General features: G+C 44.8%; 1 protein-coding gene across 2 annotated transcripts in view; it reads left to right on the top strand.

Annotated features, from left to right (window-relative positions):
• rab6a (RAB6A, member RAS oncogene family) overlaps nt 1–15,271 on the top strand; it is a 108,615-nt gene extending 93,344 nt beyond the window's left edge. For both annotated transcript variants that reach the window (XM_072477135.1, XM_072477134.1), the window contains exons 7-8: nt 9,230–9,296; nt 13,032–15,271. In XM_072477135.1, the coding sequence (XP_072333236.1) occupies nt 9,230–9,296; nt 13,032–13,096 (132 nt within the window). In that variant the 3' untranslated portion in view covers nt 13,097–15,271. The remainder of the gene's footprint in view (nt 1–9,229; nt 9,297–13,031) is intronic.
• The last annotated feature ends 292 nt before the right edge of the window (nt 15,272–15,563 follow it).

The following is a 15,563-nucleotide window of genomic DNA, read 5'->3' as shown; positions in this document are numbered from 1 at the left end:
TACGCCTCAGCTCCTCGGCCTGCGTCTCCTCCACCCCCCCATAAGTTCTTTGTAAATGTCCGAGACACTCCCCTCTCCCGCCCATTCCCTAGACACTACCCTATCCTGGGTCCCCCTTAGTGGCAGGAGTGGGAAGGATGATACCTGCCTGCGCAGGAAGTCCCGCACCTGTAAATATCTGAATTTGTTTTCTCTTGCCAACCCAACCTTCTCCAGCGCCCTCAAGCTAGGGAAGCTCCCTTCCAGGAACAGGTCCCCCATCCTCTCAATTCTCGCCCTTCGCCATACTCTAAACCCCCCATCCCAGCTCCCCGGAGCAAACCGGTGGTTGTCACATATTGGGGACCAAACCGATGCTCCCTCTGCTCCAACGTACCTCCTCCACTGACCCCAGATCCTCAAACCCGCCACCACCACGGGGCTGGTGGAGTATCTCGCCGGTGGGAACGGCAGAGGTGCTGTTATCAGCGCCCCCAGGCTGGTGCCCCTACATGAAGCTGCCTCCATCCACTCCCAAACCGACCCTGCCCCCACCACCCATTTCCTAATCTTAGCAATGTTGGTCGCTCAGTAGTAATTACTGAAATTTGGCAGGGCAAGCCCCCCCCCCTCCCCCCGATTCCTCTTGAGCATCACCTTCACTCGCGGGGACTTACCCGCCCACAGAAAGCCCAGAATGATTTTATTAATCCTCTTAAAAAAGGACCGCAGGATGAATATTGGGAGGCATTGGAATACAAATAAAAATCTCGGTAGGACCGTCATCTTAACCATCTGCACCCTCCCAGCCAGTGACAGCGCATCCCATCTCCGAAACTTGCCCCTCATCTGCTCAACCAACCTGGACAAGTTCAACTTGTGTAACCGGCCCCAGTCGCGTGCCACTTGTATCCCTAAGTGCCTAAAACTGTCCCACACTAACCTAAATGGTAACTCCCCCAGCCGACCCTCATGTCCCCTTGCATGGACTACAAACATCTCGCTCTTTGTCATATTCAGCTTATATCCTGAAAACGAGCCAAATTTCCCAAAGTCGCCATGATTTCACCCATTCCTGCCCCTGGATCTGCCACATAGAAGAGCAGGTCATCCGCGTACAGCGAGACCCTATGCCCCCCCCCCCGCGAACCAGCCCTTTCCAGCCCCTTGAAGCTCTCCGAGCAATCGCCAGCGGCACTGTAGCTAACGTAAACAGCAGTGAGGAGAGGGGGCATCCCTACCTTATCCCCCGGTACATCTAAAATAGTCCGAGGTCGTCCTATTCATCCTTGCACTAACCTCCGGGGCCTGGTACAACAGCCTAACCCACTTGATAACGCCCCTACCGAACCCAAATTGCCCCAACACCTCCCATAGATAGTCCCATTCCACCCGGTTGAACGCCTTCTCCGCATCCATGGCCACAACTATCTCAACCTCCCTACTCTCCGGGGGCATCATAATCACGTTGAGCAGCCTTCTTATATTGGCCACCAACTGCCTGCCCTTGACAAACCCGGTTTGATCCTCCATAATCACCTCCGGCACACAATCTTCAATCCTGGAGGCCAAAACCTTGGCCAGCAGCTTGGCGTCCACATTAAGCAGTGAGATTGGCCTATATGTCCGCATAGCTCCGAGTTCTTGTCCCGCTTCAATATTAACGAAATAGTGGCCTGTGACATCATTGGGGGCAGCACTCCTCTATCCCTCGCCTCATTAAAAACCTTGACCAGCAACGGCCCTAATATCCCCGAGACTTTCTTGTAGAATTCCACCGGATACCCGTCTGGTCCCGGGGCCTTCCCCGACTGCATTGCCTTCAAGCCCTCAGCTATTTCTTCGGCCCTGATCGGGGCCCCCAGCCCGTCCACCAGCTCCCTGCCCACCCTTGGGAAGGTCAGTCCGTCCAAAAAGCGCCTCATCCCCTCGGGGTCCCGCAGAGTCTACTGTAAAAGTCCCTAAATACCCTGTTTAGCCCCGCCGAGTCCCCTACCAAATTCCCATCCCCATCAACCACCCTCTATATTTCCCGGTCCGCTTCCCTCTTCCTAAGCTGCTGTGCCAACATTCTGCTGGCCTTCTCCCCATGTTCGTAAAACGCATCCCTCGCCTTTCTCAGCTGCTCCACTGCCTTGCCTGTGGACAAATCCCCAAACTCAGCCTGCAGCCTCCGACGTTCCCTTAAAAGCTACGCCCCCGGGGTCGCTGCATACCTCCTATCTATCTGTAGGATCTCCTTAACCAGCAGGTCCGTCTCTGCCCTATCCGTCCTGTCCTTATGGGCCCTGATCAAAATCAGCTCTCCTCTCTCCACGACTTTCAGTGCCACCCAGACCACCGCTGCTGAGACTTCTCCTGTGTCGTTGACCTGCAGGTAGTTCTGCATACACTTCCTCAGCCTCTCGCACACCGCCTCGTCTGCCAACAAGCCCACGTCCAATCTCCATTGTGGGCGCTGGTAAGCTCTCCTCACCAACCTGCAGTTCCACCCAGTGTGGGGCCAGATCCGAAATAGTGATGGCCGAGTACCCAGTGTCCACCACCCCCACCAGCAAATCACTGCTCAAAATGAAAAAATCAATCCGTGAGTAAACCTTATGCACATGTGAATAAAAATAAAACTCCCCGTCGGCTGCCTAAACCTCCACGGATTGACACCCCCCCCCAAAAAAAAACAAAATCTGCTCCATTAACCCGAACAGCCCCTTTGCCATTGCAGGCACTCTCCCCGTTTTTGAACACAACCGGTCCAGGCCAGGGTCGGTGACTGTATTAAAATCCACTCCCATCACCAGCTTGTGCGAGTCTAGGTCAGGTATCTTCCCCAGTACCCTCTTTATGAATTCTACATCGTCCCAGTTTGGCGTGTACATGTTAACCAAGACTACCTTCCTCCCCTCCAGCTTGCCGCTCGCCATGACATAACGGCCCTACCCTGTCCGAGACGAGACTGCCCACCTGAAATTGCACCCGTTTATTGATAAAAATCACCACACTTCTAGTCTTGGTGTCCAGCCCCGAATGAAAGACCTGACTGACCCAGCCCTTCCTAAGCCTAACTTGATCCGCCACTTTCAGGTGTGTCTCCTCGTCAGCAGAATAACTCTTTCCCCCCCCCCCCCCAAAAGCAACACCACTCCGTAACCTAACCCCTGCCATATATTGAACATATACACACCCCCCACTGTGCTTGAACACCTCACTCTTGCCCATGTTTAATTTGTAACCCGAGAACCGACCAAATTCCTCCAAAATCTCCATAAATCCCAGCCACCCCCCCAATGGGTCTGTTGTGTAAAAGAGCAAGTCTTCCGCATAGAGTGAAACTCTATGCTCGACACCCCCCTCTCACTATCCCCCGCCTGATGTTCGATGACCCAAGCGCCATTGCCAAGGGCTCTATGGCCAGTGCAAACAGTAGTGGGGAGAGTGGACACCCCTGTCTTGTACCCCTACACAAACTACACTATTCTGACTGGACCCGGTTGGTCCGTACGTTCGCCACCAGTGCCTGATATAACGTCCGGACCTAGTCAACGAATCCCTGCCCGAACCCAAACCTTCCCAGGATATCCCACAGGTACTTCCACTCTACCCGATCAAAGGACTTTTCTGCATCCATGGCTACCACCATCTCGACCTCACGCCCCTCCGCTGGCATCATTATCACATTTAAGAGCAATCTAATGTTGGATGTCAGGTGACGTCCCTTCACAAACCCCATCTGGTCCTCCCCTATCACCTCTGTAACACAGTCCTCTGTGCACGTGGCCAAGATCTTTGCCAGCAATTTCGTATCCACATTTAAAAGGGAGATCGGCCTATACGATCCACAGTTCTCTGGATCCTTATCCCGCTTCAGGATAAGATGCCGGTGATAGCGTTATGGGGAGAACTCCCACCTCCTTGGACTCATTAAAAACCTTTACCAGGAGTGGCCCCAGCTGCCTGGAAAACATTTTATAGAACTCGACTGGGATCCATCAGGTCCTGGAGCCTTACCTGATTGCATCGCCCCCAATCCGTCTATAATCTCCCCAAGCCCGATTGGGCCTCCCAAGCCTTCCACCAACTCCTCATCTATCCTTGGGAACTCCAGCCCCCCCCCCCCCCCCCCCGAATCGCTTCATACCTTCCTCCCCGGCTGAGGGTTCCGATTTGTATAGTCCACTATAAAATTCCAGAAAGACATCATTCACCCCCGCCGCATCTACAACCACCTTACCCCCTTTACTTTCACAATTTCTCTCGCCACCTCCTGCTTCCTCAGCTGATGCGCCAACATCCTGCTGGCTTTTTCCCCATATTCATACACTGCCCCCTCTACCCTCCTCAGCTGTCCCTCCACTTTACCTGGGGACCGGAGTACAAATTCCAGCTGCAGTCTCTCTCACTCCTTCAGAAGCCCCTCATCCGGAGACTCCGCATACCTCACGTCCACCTGTGAAAGTTTACCTACCAGCTTGTCCAACTCCGCCCGTTCAGCCGTCTCCTTATGGGCCCAAATCGAAATGAGTTCCTCCCCCTGATAACCGCCTTTCGTGTCTCCCACACCACCCCTGCCGAGATCTCACCCGTATCATTGATCCTTATGTATCCCCGAATGGCCTCCCTCACCCGCTCACACACCTCGTCCTCCGCCAGCAGTCCTACATCTAACCTCCATTGCAGCCGCTGGGCCTTTCCTTTGCTCACTTGCAAGTCTACCCAGTGTGGGGTGTGGTCTGACACCACAATTGCTGAATATTCAGTATCCACTACCTCAACCAGCAGCATTTTGTTCAGAACCAAGAATTCTATTCGGGAGTACACCATATGCACATGGGAGTAGAATGAAAACTCCTTATTCCTTGGCCTCCCAAATCTCCACGGGTCCACCCCTCCCATGTGCTCCATAAACCCCCGTAGCTCTTCTGCCATAGCTGACACCTTTCCGGCCCTGGGACTCGACTGGTCCAGTCTCGGAGCCAGGACCGTGTTAAAGTCTCCCCCATAATCAATTGATGTGAATCCAGGTGTTTGTAGTGTACATTAATGACCTAGTCATGAATGTAGGACATATGATCAGTAAGTTTGCAGATGACACAAAAATTGGTGGTGTGGTAAATAGTGAAGAGGAAAGCTTTAGATTACAGGATGATATAGATAAGCTGGTTATATGGTCAGAACAGTGGCAAACAGAATTTAACCCTGAAAAGTGAGGTATTGCATTTTGGGAGGACTAACAAGGCAAAGGAATATAAAATGAATGGTAGGATTCTAGGAAGTACGGAGGATCTTGAGGGCATGTCCATAGATCCCTGAAGACAGCAGGACAGGTAAATAAGGTGATTAAACAGGCACTTGGCATTCTTGCCTTTATTATCTGATGCATGGAATATAAGAGTTGGGGGGTTACGGTGGAGCTATTTAAAACGCTCATTTGACCACTACTTTGTGCAGCTCTGGTCGCCACACTATATAGGAAGGAAGTGATTGCACTGGAAAGGGTGCCGAGAAGATTCACTGGGATATCGCCTGCGCTAGAGCATTTCAGCTACAAAGAGGCTGGTTGGCTGGGCCTGTCTCCTTGGAACAGTAAAGGCTGAGGGGGGGGGACCTGATTGAGGTGCACAAAATTGACTGATTATAGATAAGGGAGGTAAGAAGGAAGTTTTTCCCCTTGGAGAGGTCAATAGCCAGGAGGCATAGATTTAAGATAAAGGCAGGAGATTTGAAGGGGATTTGAGAAGGGAGACACCCTAAGGGAGAATTCCGAATGTCCAAATTACCTAACAGCACGTCTTTCGGGACTTGTGGGAGGAAACCAGAGCACCTAGAGTTACCCACGCAGACACGGGAAGAACGTGTGGACTCCGCACAGACAGTGACACAGCGGGCAATCTGAGCACTTAAAACTAGGACAGACTTCAAATTTTAATTAGAATTGTAGTTCCACAAGGCAGCCAACTTTTACAAATACTTCGGAATATCGGTAATGCTATTCTCTGAAGTTAAACTTGAATTTTACTGGTCAGGATCATCAGATCAGGAGGCCTGCTTGCCTCACTGAACCATGCCAATGTCTCAACCAATCCGAGCTGGCTTGCTGATCAATCAACACCCGTTTCTCATGCAATATAAATTGTTTTCCACTTTGAAATTTGCTATCTTGATGAGTGAAAAGGTGAAAAGCTTCGACAGCATGTCTCTTTTCAGCAATACCCAAATATTTTTCTCTTTGCCGTTAGTTTTTTGGTCATTCACCTTAAATCAGGTTTTTCTGGTTCTTAACCCTACTGCCAGTGGAAATAATTTCTCCCTACCTGCTCTGTCCAGACCCCTTGAGAATTTGAATACCTCCATCAAATCATCTTTCAACCGTCTGTAAAGAGAGCAGCTCCAGCTCTCCCAATCTCTGTGTTAATGAAATTCTTCCTCTTGGGAACCATTCTTGTAAATCTTTTATTGTGCCCTCTCTAATGTCTTTGTCCTTCCTGAAGTGCACTGTTCAGTATTGCCAGTTGAAACCAAACCAATTTTTATCAAGGCTCACCATAACTTCCTTGTTTTTGTACTCTCTGCCTCTATTTTTAAGCCCAGTATCCCATATGTCCTTTGCCACTTTTTCAACATGCAATGCCACTGTCAACAATTTTGTGTGCATGGAACCGTAGGTCTCTCTGCTCCTCCTCCTCTTCAGAAATTTATTTTTTATATTGCCTGTACTCCTTCCTACCAAAATGAAGCACTTCTCTGCATTAAATTCCATCTGCTACATGCCTGCACATTCCACCATCATACCTATGCCCTCTTGAAGCCTTTCATAAATAGTGATGTCTTGAGAAGTGTGCATATTACAGAGGAGGAGGTGCCGGAAGTCTTAAAGCGCATCAAGGTAGATAAATCCCCGGGACCTGATGAAATGTATCCCAGGATGTTGTGGGAGGCTAGGGAGGAAATTGCGGGTCCCCCAACAGAGATATTTGAATCATCGGCAGCCACAGGTGAGGTGCCTGAAGATTGGAGAGTGGCGAATGTTGTGCCCTTGTTTAAGAAGGGCAGCAGGGAAAAGCCTGGGAACTACAGACCGGTGAGCCTAACGTCTGTAGTAGGTAAGTTGCTAGAAGGTATTCTGAGAGACAGGATCTACAAGCATTTAGAGAGGCAAGGACTGATTCGGGGCAGTCAGCATGGCTTTGTGCGTGGAAAATCATGTCTCACAAATTTGATAGAGTTTTTTGAGGGAGTGACCAAGAAGGTAGATGAGGGCAGTGCAGTAGACGTTGTCTACATGGACTTTAGCAAAGCCTTTGACAAGGTACCGCATGGTAGGTTGTTGCAGAAGGTTAAAGCTCACGGGATCCAGGGTGAGGTTGCCAATTGGATTCAAAATTGGCTGGACGACAGAAGGTGGTTGTAGAGGGTTGTTTTTCAAACTGGAGGCCTGTGACCAGTGGTGTGCCTCAGGGATCGGTGCTGGGTCCACTGTTATTTGTGATTTATATTAATGATTTGGATAAGAATTTAGGAGGCATGGTTAGTAAGTTTGCAGATGACACCAAGATTGGTGGCACAGTGGATAGTGAAGAAGGTTATCTAGGATTGCAACGGGATCTTGATCAATTAGGCCAGTGGGCCGACGAATGGCAGATGGAGTTTAATTTAGATAAATGTGTGGTGATGCATTTGGGCGGATCGAATCAGGCCAGGACCTACTCAGTTAATGGTATGGCGTTGGGGAGAGTTATAGAACAAAGAGATCTAGGAGTACAGGTTCATAGCTCCTTGAAGGTGGAGTCGCAGGTGGACAGGGTGGTGAAGAAGGCATTCGGCATGCTTGGTTTCATTGGTCAGAACATTGAATACAGGAGTTGGGACGTCTTGTTGAAGTTGTACAAGACATTGGTACGGCCACACTTGGAATACTGTGTGCAGTTCTGGTCACCCTATTATAGAAAGGATATTATTAAACTGGAAAGAGTGCAGAAAAGATTTACTAGGATGTTGCCAGGACTTGATGGTTTGAGTTATAAGGAGAGGCTGGATAGACTGGGACTTTTTTCCCTGGAGCGTGGGAGGCTTAGGGGTGATCTTATAGAGGTCTATAAAATAATGAGGGGCATAGATAAGGTAGATAGTCAACATCTTTTCCCAAAGGTAGGGGAGTCTAAAACTAGAGGGCATAGGTTTAAGGTGAGAGGGGAGAGATTCAGAAGGGCCCAGAGGGGCAATTTCTTCACTCAGAGGGTAGTGAGTGTCTGGAATGGGCTGCCAGAGGTAGTAGTAGAGGCGGGTACAATTGTGTCTTAAAAAATATTTAGATAGTTACATGGGTAAGATGGGTATAGAGGGTTATGGGCCAAGTGCAGGCAACTGGGACTAGCTTAATGGTTAAAAACTGGGCGGCATGGACTGGTTGGGCCGAAGGGCCTGTTTCCATGCTGTAAACTTCTATGATTCTATGGTACTCCTCAGTTCACAGTATTCCTGAGCTTTGGGTCATTCCCAAATTTTGAAGGTGTTTGCACACCCAAGTATAGGTCATTAATAAAGATCAGGAAATTCTGTGAACCTAATACTGAATCGTGGGTAACCTCACCTTCCAATGCAAAAACATTCATCTGCTTACTTTGTGCCCTTATGAAAGAAGTTGATGTGTAAGTAATTACGTGTAGTAGCTTTAATGCAAAGAAAGTGTTCTTCATGTGAAGCATCATTGTGCCTTCTGGTGAAACTTTAATTTTGCCACATTGATAATCTGGCGAATATCCTGCATAGTTTTACTCCTGAATTATAAAATATTTCCATATTTGATGAGCAGACTTAAATTTGTGTAGAGGACCACAATTTCTGATACAAAATTTGTTTGACTATCAATTCTTTAAATCGATTAACAAAAGGTAAGATTTACAAATAAAACTTGTAACTTTATTTGGGTATTTTTATTAGTATGGTGCTTGTAAAGGCAAGTACCAGTGACTTCTAGTAAAGTTATGCAAGCCACATGTGGCAGATTATTCCCAGTGGGGTCCATTATTCAAATGCTGATCTCTGGCATTTGGTTGTGAATCTTCATATTTGCTGCAAGATGCACAAAGGAACAAATTCAAGGTGCTGAATCACCTACTTCTGTTCCTGTGTACCTGATGCTAATTATATCTAAGCTTCCGCCCTTGCTTTTCATTTCTTTTTCTGCAGTTTTCTATAAGCTAAATGGGTAATAAAGTAAAAAGCCAATTTTTTAATAATGTGTCTCTTTCCTCAGCTTTTCCGGCGTGTAGCTGCTGCCTTGCCTGGAATGGAAAGCTCACAGGATAAGAGCAGAGAAGACAGTATCTTTTTCTTGGATTGTATGAATACATTTTTCCTTGGTTTTCTAAGTACTCAATTCATTTTTTCCAATTAAGGGACAATTTAGCATAGCCAATCCACCAACCTGCACATCTTTTGAGTTGTGGGGGTGAAAACCATGCAGCTACTGGGAGAAAGTGCAAACTCCACACGTGACCCGGGGCCGGGATCGAACCCGAGTCCTCAGCGTGGTGGGCAATAACCACTGTGCCACCCTGCCACCCTTCCTTGGTTTTTCTACTGCATTTTACCTATTCAATTTACCAGAATTGTATTTCCTGTTGAAAAAGCAAGGTAGTTCTGACCGAGAACTTTGCTTTGTTCTACATTTATGAGTAGCCTTAGCTCCTTACATTCTCCAGATAATGCTCGTATTTCCATACAAGGAAAATGGAATTCATATCATGTTTACAAGTCATATACTTTGAAGATAATTCAGTAGGAATTTTTAGCTGGGCATTAGCAATGAGAAGAGGTTTCGATAAAATCAACTAATTATGCTGCAGGGAATTCGAAACGGACAGAATAATGAATATAAGGCAGCAGCGTATGAACTTCGCACACTAAAATTTATAAATTTTATCTGAGAATTTAAAAAAATTTGCAGGTGATGAGCATACAGTGCTGCATAGCAGAAATAAAAAAGGTGAATGGTAAGCCTTAAACAAGTCATGAGGGCAGTGAATGATAACATAGAGCCCTGCCAAAAGTTTGCTTAACACCGGTGTAAAATTAATTGCTTGGAAATAAGGACAAAAATTGCAAGATGGCTAACCTGCACTCAATAAATAAAGGATTAAACTATTTGCTTCCCCGAGTGCTTCATTTTCCAGTCTTTATTCACAAATTGTAAATTTGTCATTTGATAGCACAGAACCTGAGTATTGCTGAAAATAGAGACCTATCAAGCTTTTCATCTTGCACTCCTAGGACACTGCAAGAATACTAGTAATAAGGGGAAAACAATTTATACTGCATGAGAAGAGAATGCTGAGGAGTTGCATTGGAGAATGCACCATTTGATGGTGGCTGGCAGATAACTGCAGAGCATTGTTGAAATTTAAATCGGGCAGCTTGACCCTAATTTATCAGGACGTTGACCTGGGGAATGAATCAGCAAGTGGCTGTCATTTATTTTATTTTTAGCTGGAACAAGCAAAGAACAGGACTTTGTATATTAATATGTAGCTTTCAGTACATGCAAATACACCACATTGACCACATTGTAAGCCTGGCTGACAATATTTCAATGAAATTCTTAATACACTGAGGATTGTTTAGCAAATGTCCAATTGCAGGATCATATCTAATGTTCTGAGTTTTGCTTATACAGGCTGGTTGAGTACGCTCTGTACTTTGCCCATTGCGAACAGTGACTGGGACATATTGTTTGATACGATCCACCAGTCTTTTGGGATGGATTATCCTATGAATATTTCCGATATGTGGATGATACATTTGCTTTATTTAAATCTGAAGCTGCATGTAATAAATTTCTTTGCATGTCTCAATGGGCTTCATCTTGTTCTCAAATTCATATTTTAAATGGATCAGTCAACTGAATTTCCTCTCTTTGACATACTAGTTGAGAAAGTTGCCCGGGGGTTCTCTACCATGGTCTGCCGCAACATGCACTTTGGGATTCCTACAGTTTCATGCGCCACAAGATTGGCCTTATCGGCAACCTAGTATATGAGACCCGAGCCATTTGCTAGCCACGCAAGCTTGGTGCTGACATTGGGGGCATCAAAGACATCCTGTGGAATGGCTATCCTGATCAGATCAATTTGTGCTGTATATCACGCAAACTCATGAACAGATTTAAGGCCATCACCTTTGGCCCTGAAAAGTACCCAGTTTACCTCCGATTGCCATGGAAGGGAAAGGTATCTCAAAAAACAATTGAGCAACAGGTGAAGTTTCACGCTGCTACTATGCAGTAGCAACTCAACAATTTGTGTGGTATTCACCAATAATAGGCTGCTGCCAAAAGGGCATTCTACCTATTGCACAAATGAGTAATGTGGTATATGAATTTCAGTGCCACTATGATAATAGCGCTGTAGTGTTTATATTCCCAAGACTGGCAGATCGTATCAAACAGCATGTCCCAGCCGCAGTTCACAGTGGACAAGATACAGTCCACGCTCAACCACCCAGTATTTGCAAAACACAGTTCCAACATCCAACATTGGATATGATTCCGTTGAACAACATGTGCTAAATAATCTTCCATACGCTAAGAATTGGGCTGACGGGATGGCACTGCTGCCTCGCGGCACCGAGGACCCGGGTTCGATCCCGACCCCGGGTCACTGTGTGGAGTTTGCACATTCTCCCCGTGTCTGTGTGGGTTTCAGCCCCACAACGCACAGATGTGCAGGGTAGGTGAATTGGTCACGCTAAATTGCTCCTTGGGAAAAATTGAGTACTCTAAATTTAAAAAAATAATAATTAAATTAAGGAATTGCATTAACACAAATTTAAGATTGTCAGTTGGGCTCGCAATGTGACGCATTTTCGTGGAGTGGAATCATAGAATTTACAGTGCAGAAGTAGGCCATTTGGTCCATCAAGTCTGCACCAGCCCTTGGAAAGAGCACCCCACTTAAGCCAACGTCTCCACCCTATCCCCATAACCCAGCAACCCCACCTAACTTCTTTTTTTTTTTGGACACTTGAGGGCAATTTAGCATGGCCAATCCACCTAACCTGCACATCTTTGGACTGTGGGAGGAAACCTGAGCACCCGGAGGAAACCCATGCAGACAACAGGGAGAAGGTACAGACTCCGAACAGACATTGACCCAAGCCAGGAATCTAACCTGCTACCGTGCTGCCTATATGGAAGCTACATATATTAATACACAAGGCCCTGTTCTCTGCAGACTGAAATAATATGTACACACATTACACCTGTTATTGTTGAGCAAAGTGAGAGCTACTTGCTGTTGTGCCCCAGGGCAAGGCTTTGTCCAATTACCTGGTTTAAATTTCCAATATGCTCGGCAGTTATCTGCCAGTCACATTACTGGTGCATTATCCATGGCAACACCTCTAACAATCAGTCCACTTGCCAACCAGTCAACACCGTCTTCTCGTACAGTATAACTTGTTGTTTTCCCCTTTATGCTGGTATTCTTGTGAAATGTCCTGAGGAGAACATGAAAAGCTTCTGCATGTCTTTATTTCAGCAATTCTCAAATTTTAAATTGGAGATCAATGGCAGTATTTATGATGGTGAAAAATATGTATCCATACTTGGGCCTCATAGCAGTATGGCGGTCCAAAAATATTGGGTTGTGATCACGAGAGCAATGGTCCTCCAGTGATAACTTATGAGTGCCAGATAATTAACAGACTCCAATGGAGGGAAGAGGTGTAATATGAGATGTCAGTTGAACAGGGGGCTTTGATGCAGGAAGCAGGCTTGTGTCAGGTTTGGCATCTGTTAGTTTCTTAAATTGTCTCTTTTTTTAAAAAAAAGTGTTTGACTGTGAGCTTTGAATTTTCTTTGAAAACCATATCACTTCAAAGTTGGGTATTTTTTTTAAAAAAATCACATGCTTTGCAAACATATTTTGGCCCAATGAGGGCAGTATTCAAACAGGATTTAACTTGGGTTTCTCATTTTATAATCGTTACGACAAAGAAGATAAGCTTTAAATTTAGAAATAGATAATGTGTGACAAGTTTCCTTAACAGTTAACTTCCAGTGATCGATATAAAATTGGAAAAAACCCAAGAGCAGCCAGTCAGTGAGGGAGGGTGCTCTTGCTAATATCGGCTCTATAGGCCACCGCTTATTTGTCATTACCATCCACCACAGTGTGAATATTGGCTAGTAATCTTACCCTGTTGGTAAAGTATTGCAATTCATCATTGCTGGCTGTCTTGTTATTGATCTATTAGCTTCACTAGCACAAACGTGGAGAAAATGTCAGTGTCTTCATTGGAAATAAATACAAAAAAATGTAATTGCCAAAACTCAACTTGCATCAGTTTACTTTTAATCAGAAGACACATTTTGTTCTTTGCGTTGTATAATATTGCACTTTTAACGATGGAATTCTGTAACTGTTTAGTGTAAAGGACAGTTTATGCAGATAACATCTGAATGCTAAGTGGCTTTATGACAGTGACTACATTATCTGAACAATGAGACACCAGTGAATTAGACCTTTTTTAATTGTTTTAAAGTGATGGGTTTCTCATTGTGATCTGTTGATAAATCTAAATTTCTCAAGGGTGCAAAGAGAACTAAAATTAATTTACACCAAACATCACAAGCAACTTTCCAAAAAAACTGTTAGTTTTAACAGCAGTTCCAGTATGCGATATAATACCCAAATCATCATGTGCATGATTCATCTATCATGCAAATTTTTAAAAAAGTTCCTTTTTAGCACTTTCTGATTACAAACCTCTTTTATAAAGTTCTGTCAAATTGTTTGGTTGTGTACTAGGATGGTGATGGCCACTTAGATGTGCATTTTCAAATAATTATGCACTTTTCAGCTCCAGGAATTTGCATATGAATGGGCAGGCAATGATCAAAAACAAATCTTTGTGCTGTGGGCGGCGGAAAGTTCTTTTTGCTCACTTGCTCACATTTAGAAGAAATGTCATCTTAGCATACAGAGATCTCTTCAATTGTGCATTTGAAGGAAGGAAAACTTTCACATGCAGGACTTGTAAAATTATGCATCATTTATGCCTTTTTGTTCTAGGGCTTCCATTTTGGTTAGGAGTTTGTAATTCTGTGTAGTTGACTAACCTACCCGGAATAATATGATTTAGCATTTTTATTTAACTTAACTCCCCACTTAATTTATTTCTGTACTCCAGTTTTTAAGTCTTTTAGATGAGCGTGACCAATTTGGTTAGCTTTTTTTGTCATGTTAGGTTTTATTCCATAGAACACTAGCTTTATTTTACTTGATGATGATCTTTAGTATCTTAAGTTTGTTTAGACTTAACTGGTTGTGGGGTGAAGAAACTGTTTCCAGTTAATGCTGTATACCACTTATTCTGTATTTCCTATTGGAGAAAGTCAAAACATGTGGAACTGTGTCATGCCCTCCAGTTAGGATTTTTGCATCCTTTAAGTGCCTACACCCCATGCGTTATTAAAGTAAGGCTGCAGGTATGGTTGATTTCACTGTTGCTAAGAATCATAATTCTGCCTTACTTTGTGGTGTGGCATACACAGCCAGAGAGATGTCCTGGTCCTCACGAGACTTGATCCTGTCTCTCAAACTTCAAGATTTTGCCTGGAAATAGCTACTTCCCTGCCCTGCATGCCAGAGCTGTAATGTACTGCCGCTTTTTGCTTATCCATTGTTGGGTTACTAATTTTTCATAATTTTGCTACTGAAAATATTGTAAGATGGTGTGTGTGGCTTGGGTTCTTTTGTGTTTTTGCCATCTGTATTTTTTTATGTAAAAACATTTTTCTTGGGAGTACAAGAAAATAACACTAAATGGATTCTCCATGCAATCTTTTTCACCAAAATGTCTAAACTATTACTCAAGCTCAACTGGGGAAGTTCTTTGACCAAACACAAGCATGCTCATTTTTATCAGAACTTCTTTATACACTGACAAAACTAACAAGCTTGTGAACACTGTTTCGATAGCAGCATTTTTCTCAAGTATGATTTGAAAATTATTTCACAAGCTGAGCTCTCAAGGCTTCTGTGGTGCAGTAGTGTGCAGTTTCAGTAGTACTGGTTTTTGAACAGAATATGGCTTACTTGGCTTGACTGTTGTACCCATGCAACTGTATATTCATTACTACTTTTGCGTATGTCTTGTTACTATGATAACCCTTGAAGTTACAAAAAGAAACATGGAAGATTTTGTCCTGGAATATCACTAGTACCTCAGCTCTGTTTGATAATGTAAAATAAAAACCCAAAGCCTGAACAAAATAAACACCTGCCTATTCGAAGTATCTAACTGGTGTGTGTGTTTTTCTTTGCCTCCTGTTTCTTATGGTCTAAACTGTGGACTTGTAAATGGTCTAATTTTATTGTGCAATTATCATTTTGACATTTTGCTCATTGTACATCTCCATGAGGGTGGTAGAAATTGAAGGAAAGGGAATGAGTGACCAGACATGAGCATACATTTAAAATGAATCCGAGAACGGAGGCTAAATATTTGCAGTGTGCTGGGATTACTGCTGCATGTTCACAACGCTCATTTAGAAAGATTCCATGTCTGAACTTTGACACTTTTCACAA

Source organism: Scyliorhinus torazame, chromosome 15 (genome assembly GCF_047496885.1).
Source record: "Scyliorhinus torazame isolate Kashiwa2021f chromosome 15, sScyTor2.1, whole genome shotgun sequence".
Taxonomy (NCBI): Eukaryota; Metazoa; Chordata; class Chondrichthyes; order Carcharhiniformes; family Scyliorhinidae; genus Scyliorhinus; species Scyliorhinus torazame.
Note: the sequence above shows the minus strand (reverse complement) of the source record. Positions and strands in the feature narration are given on the sequence as shown.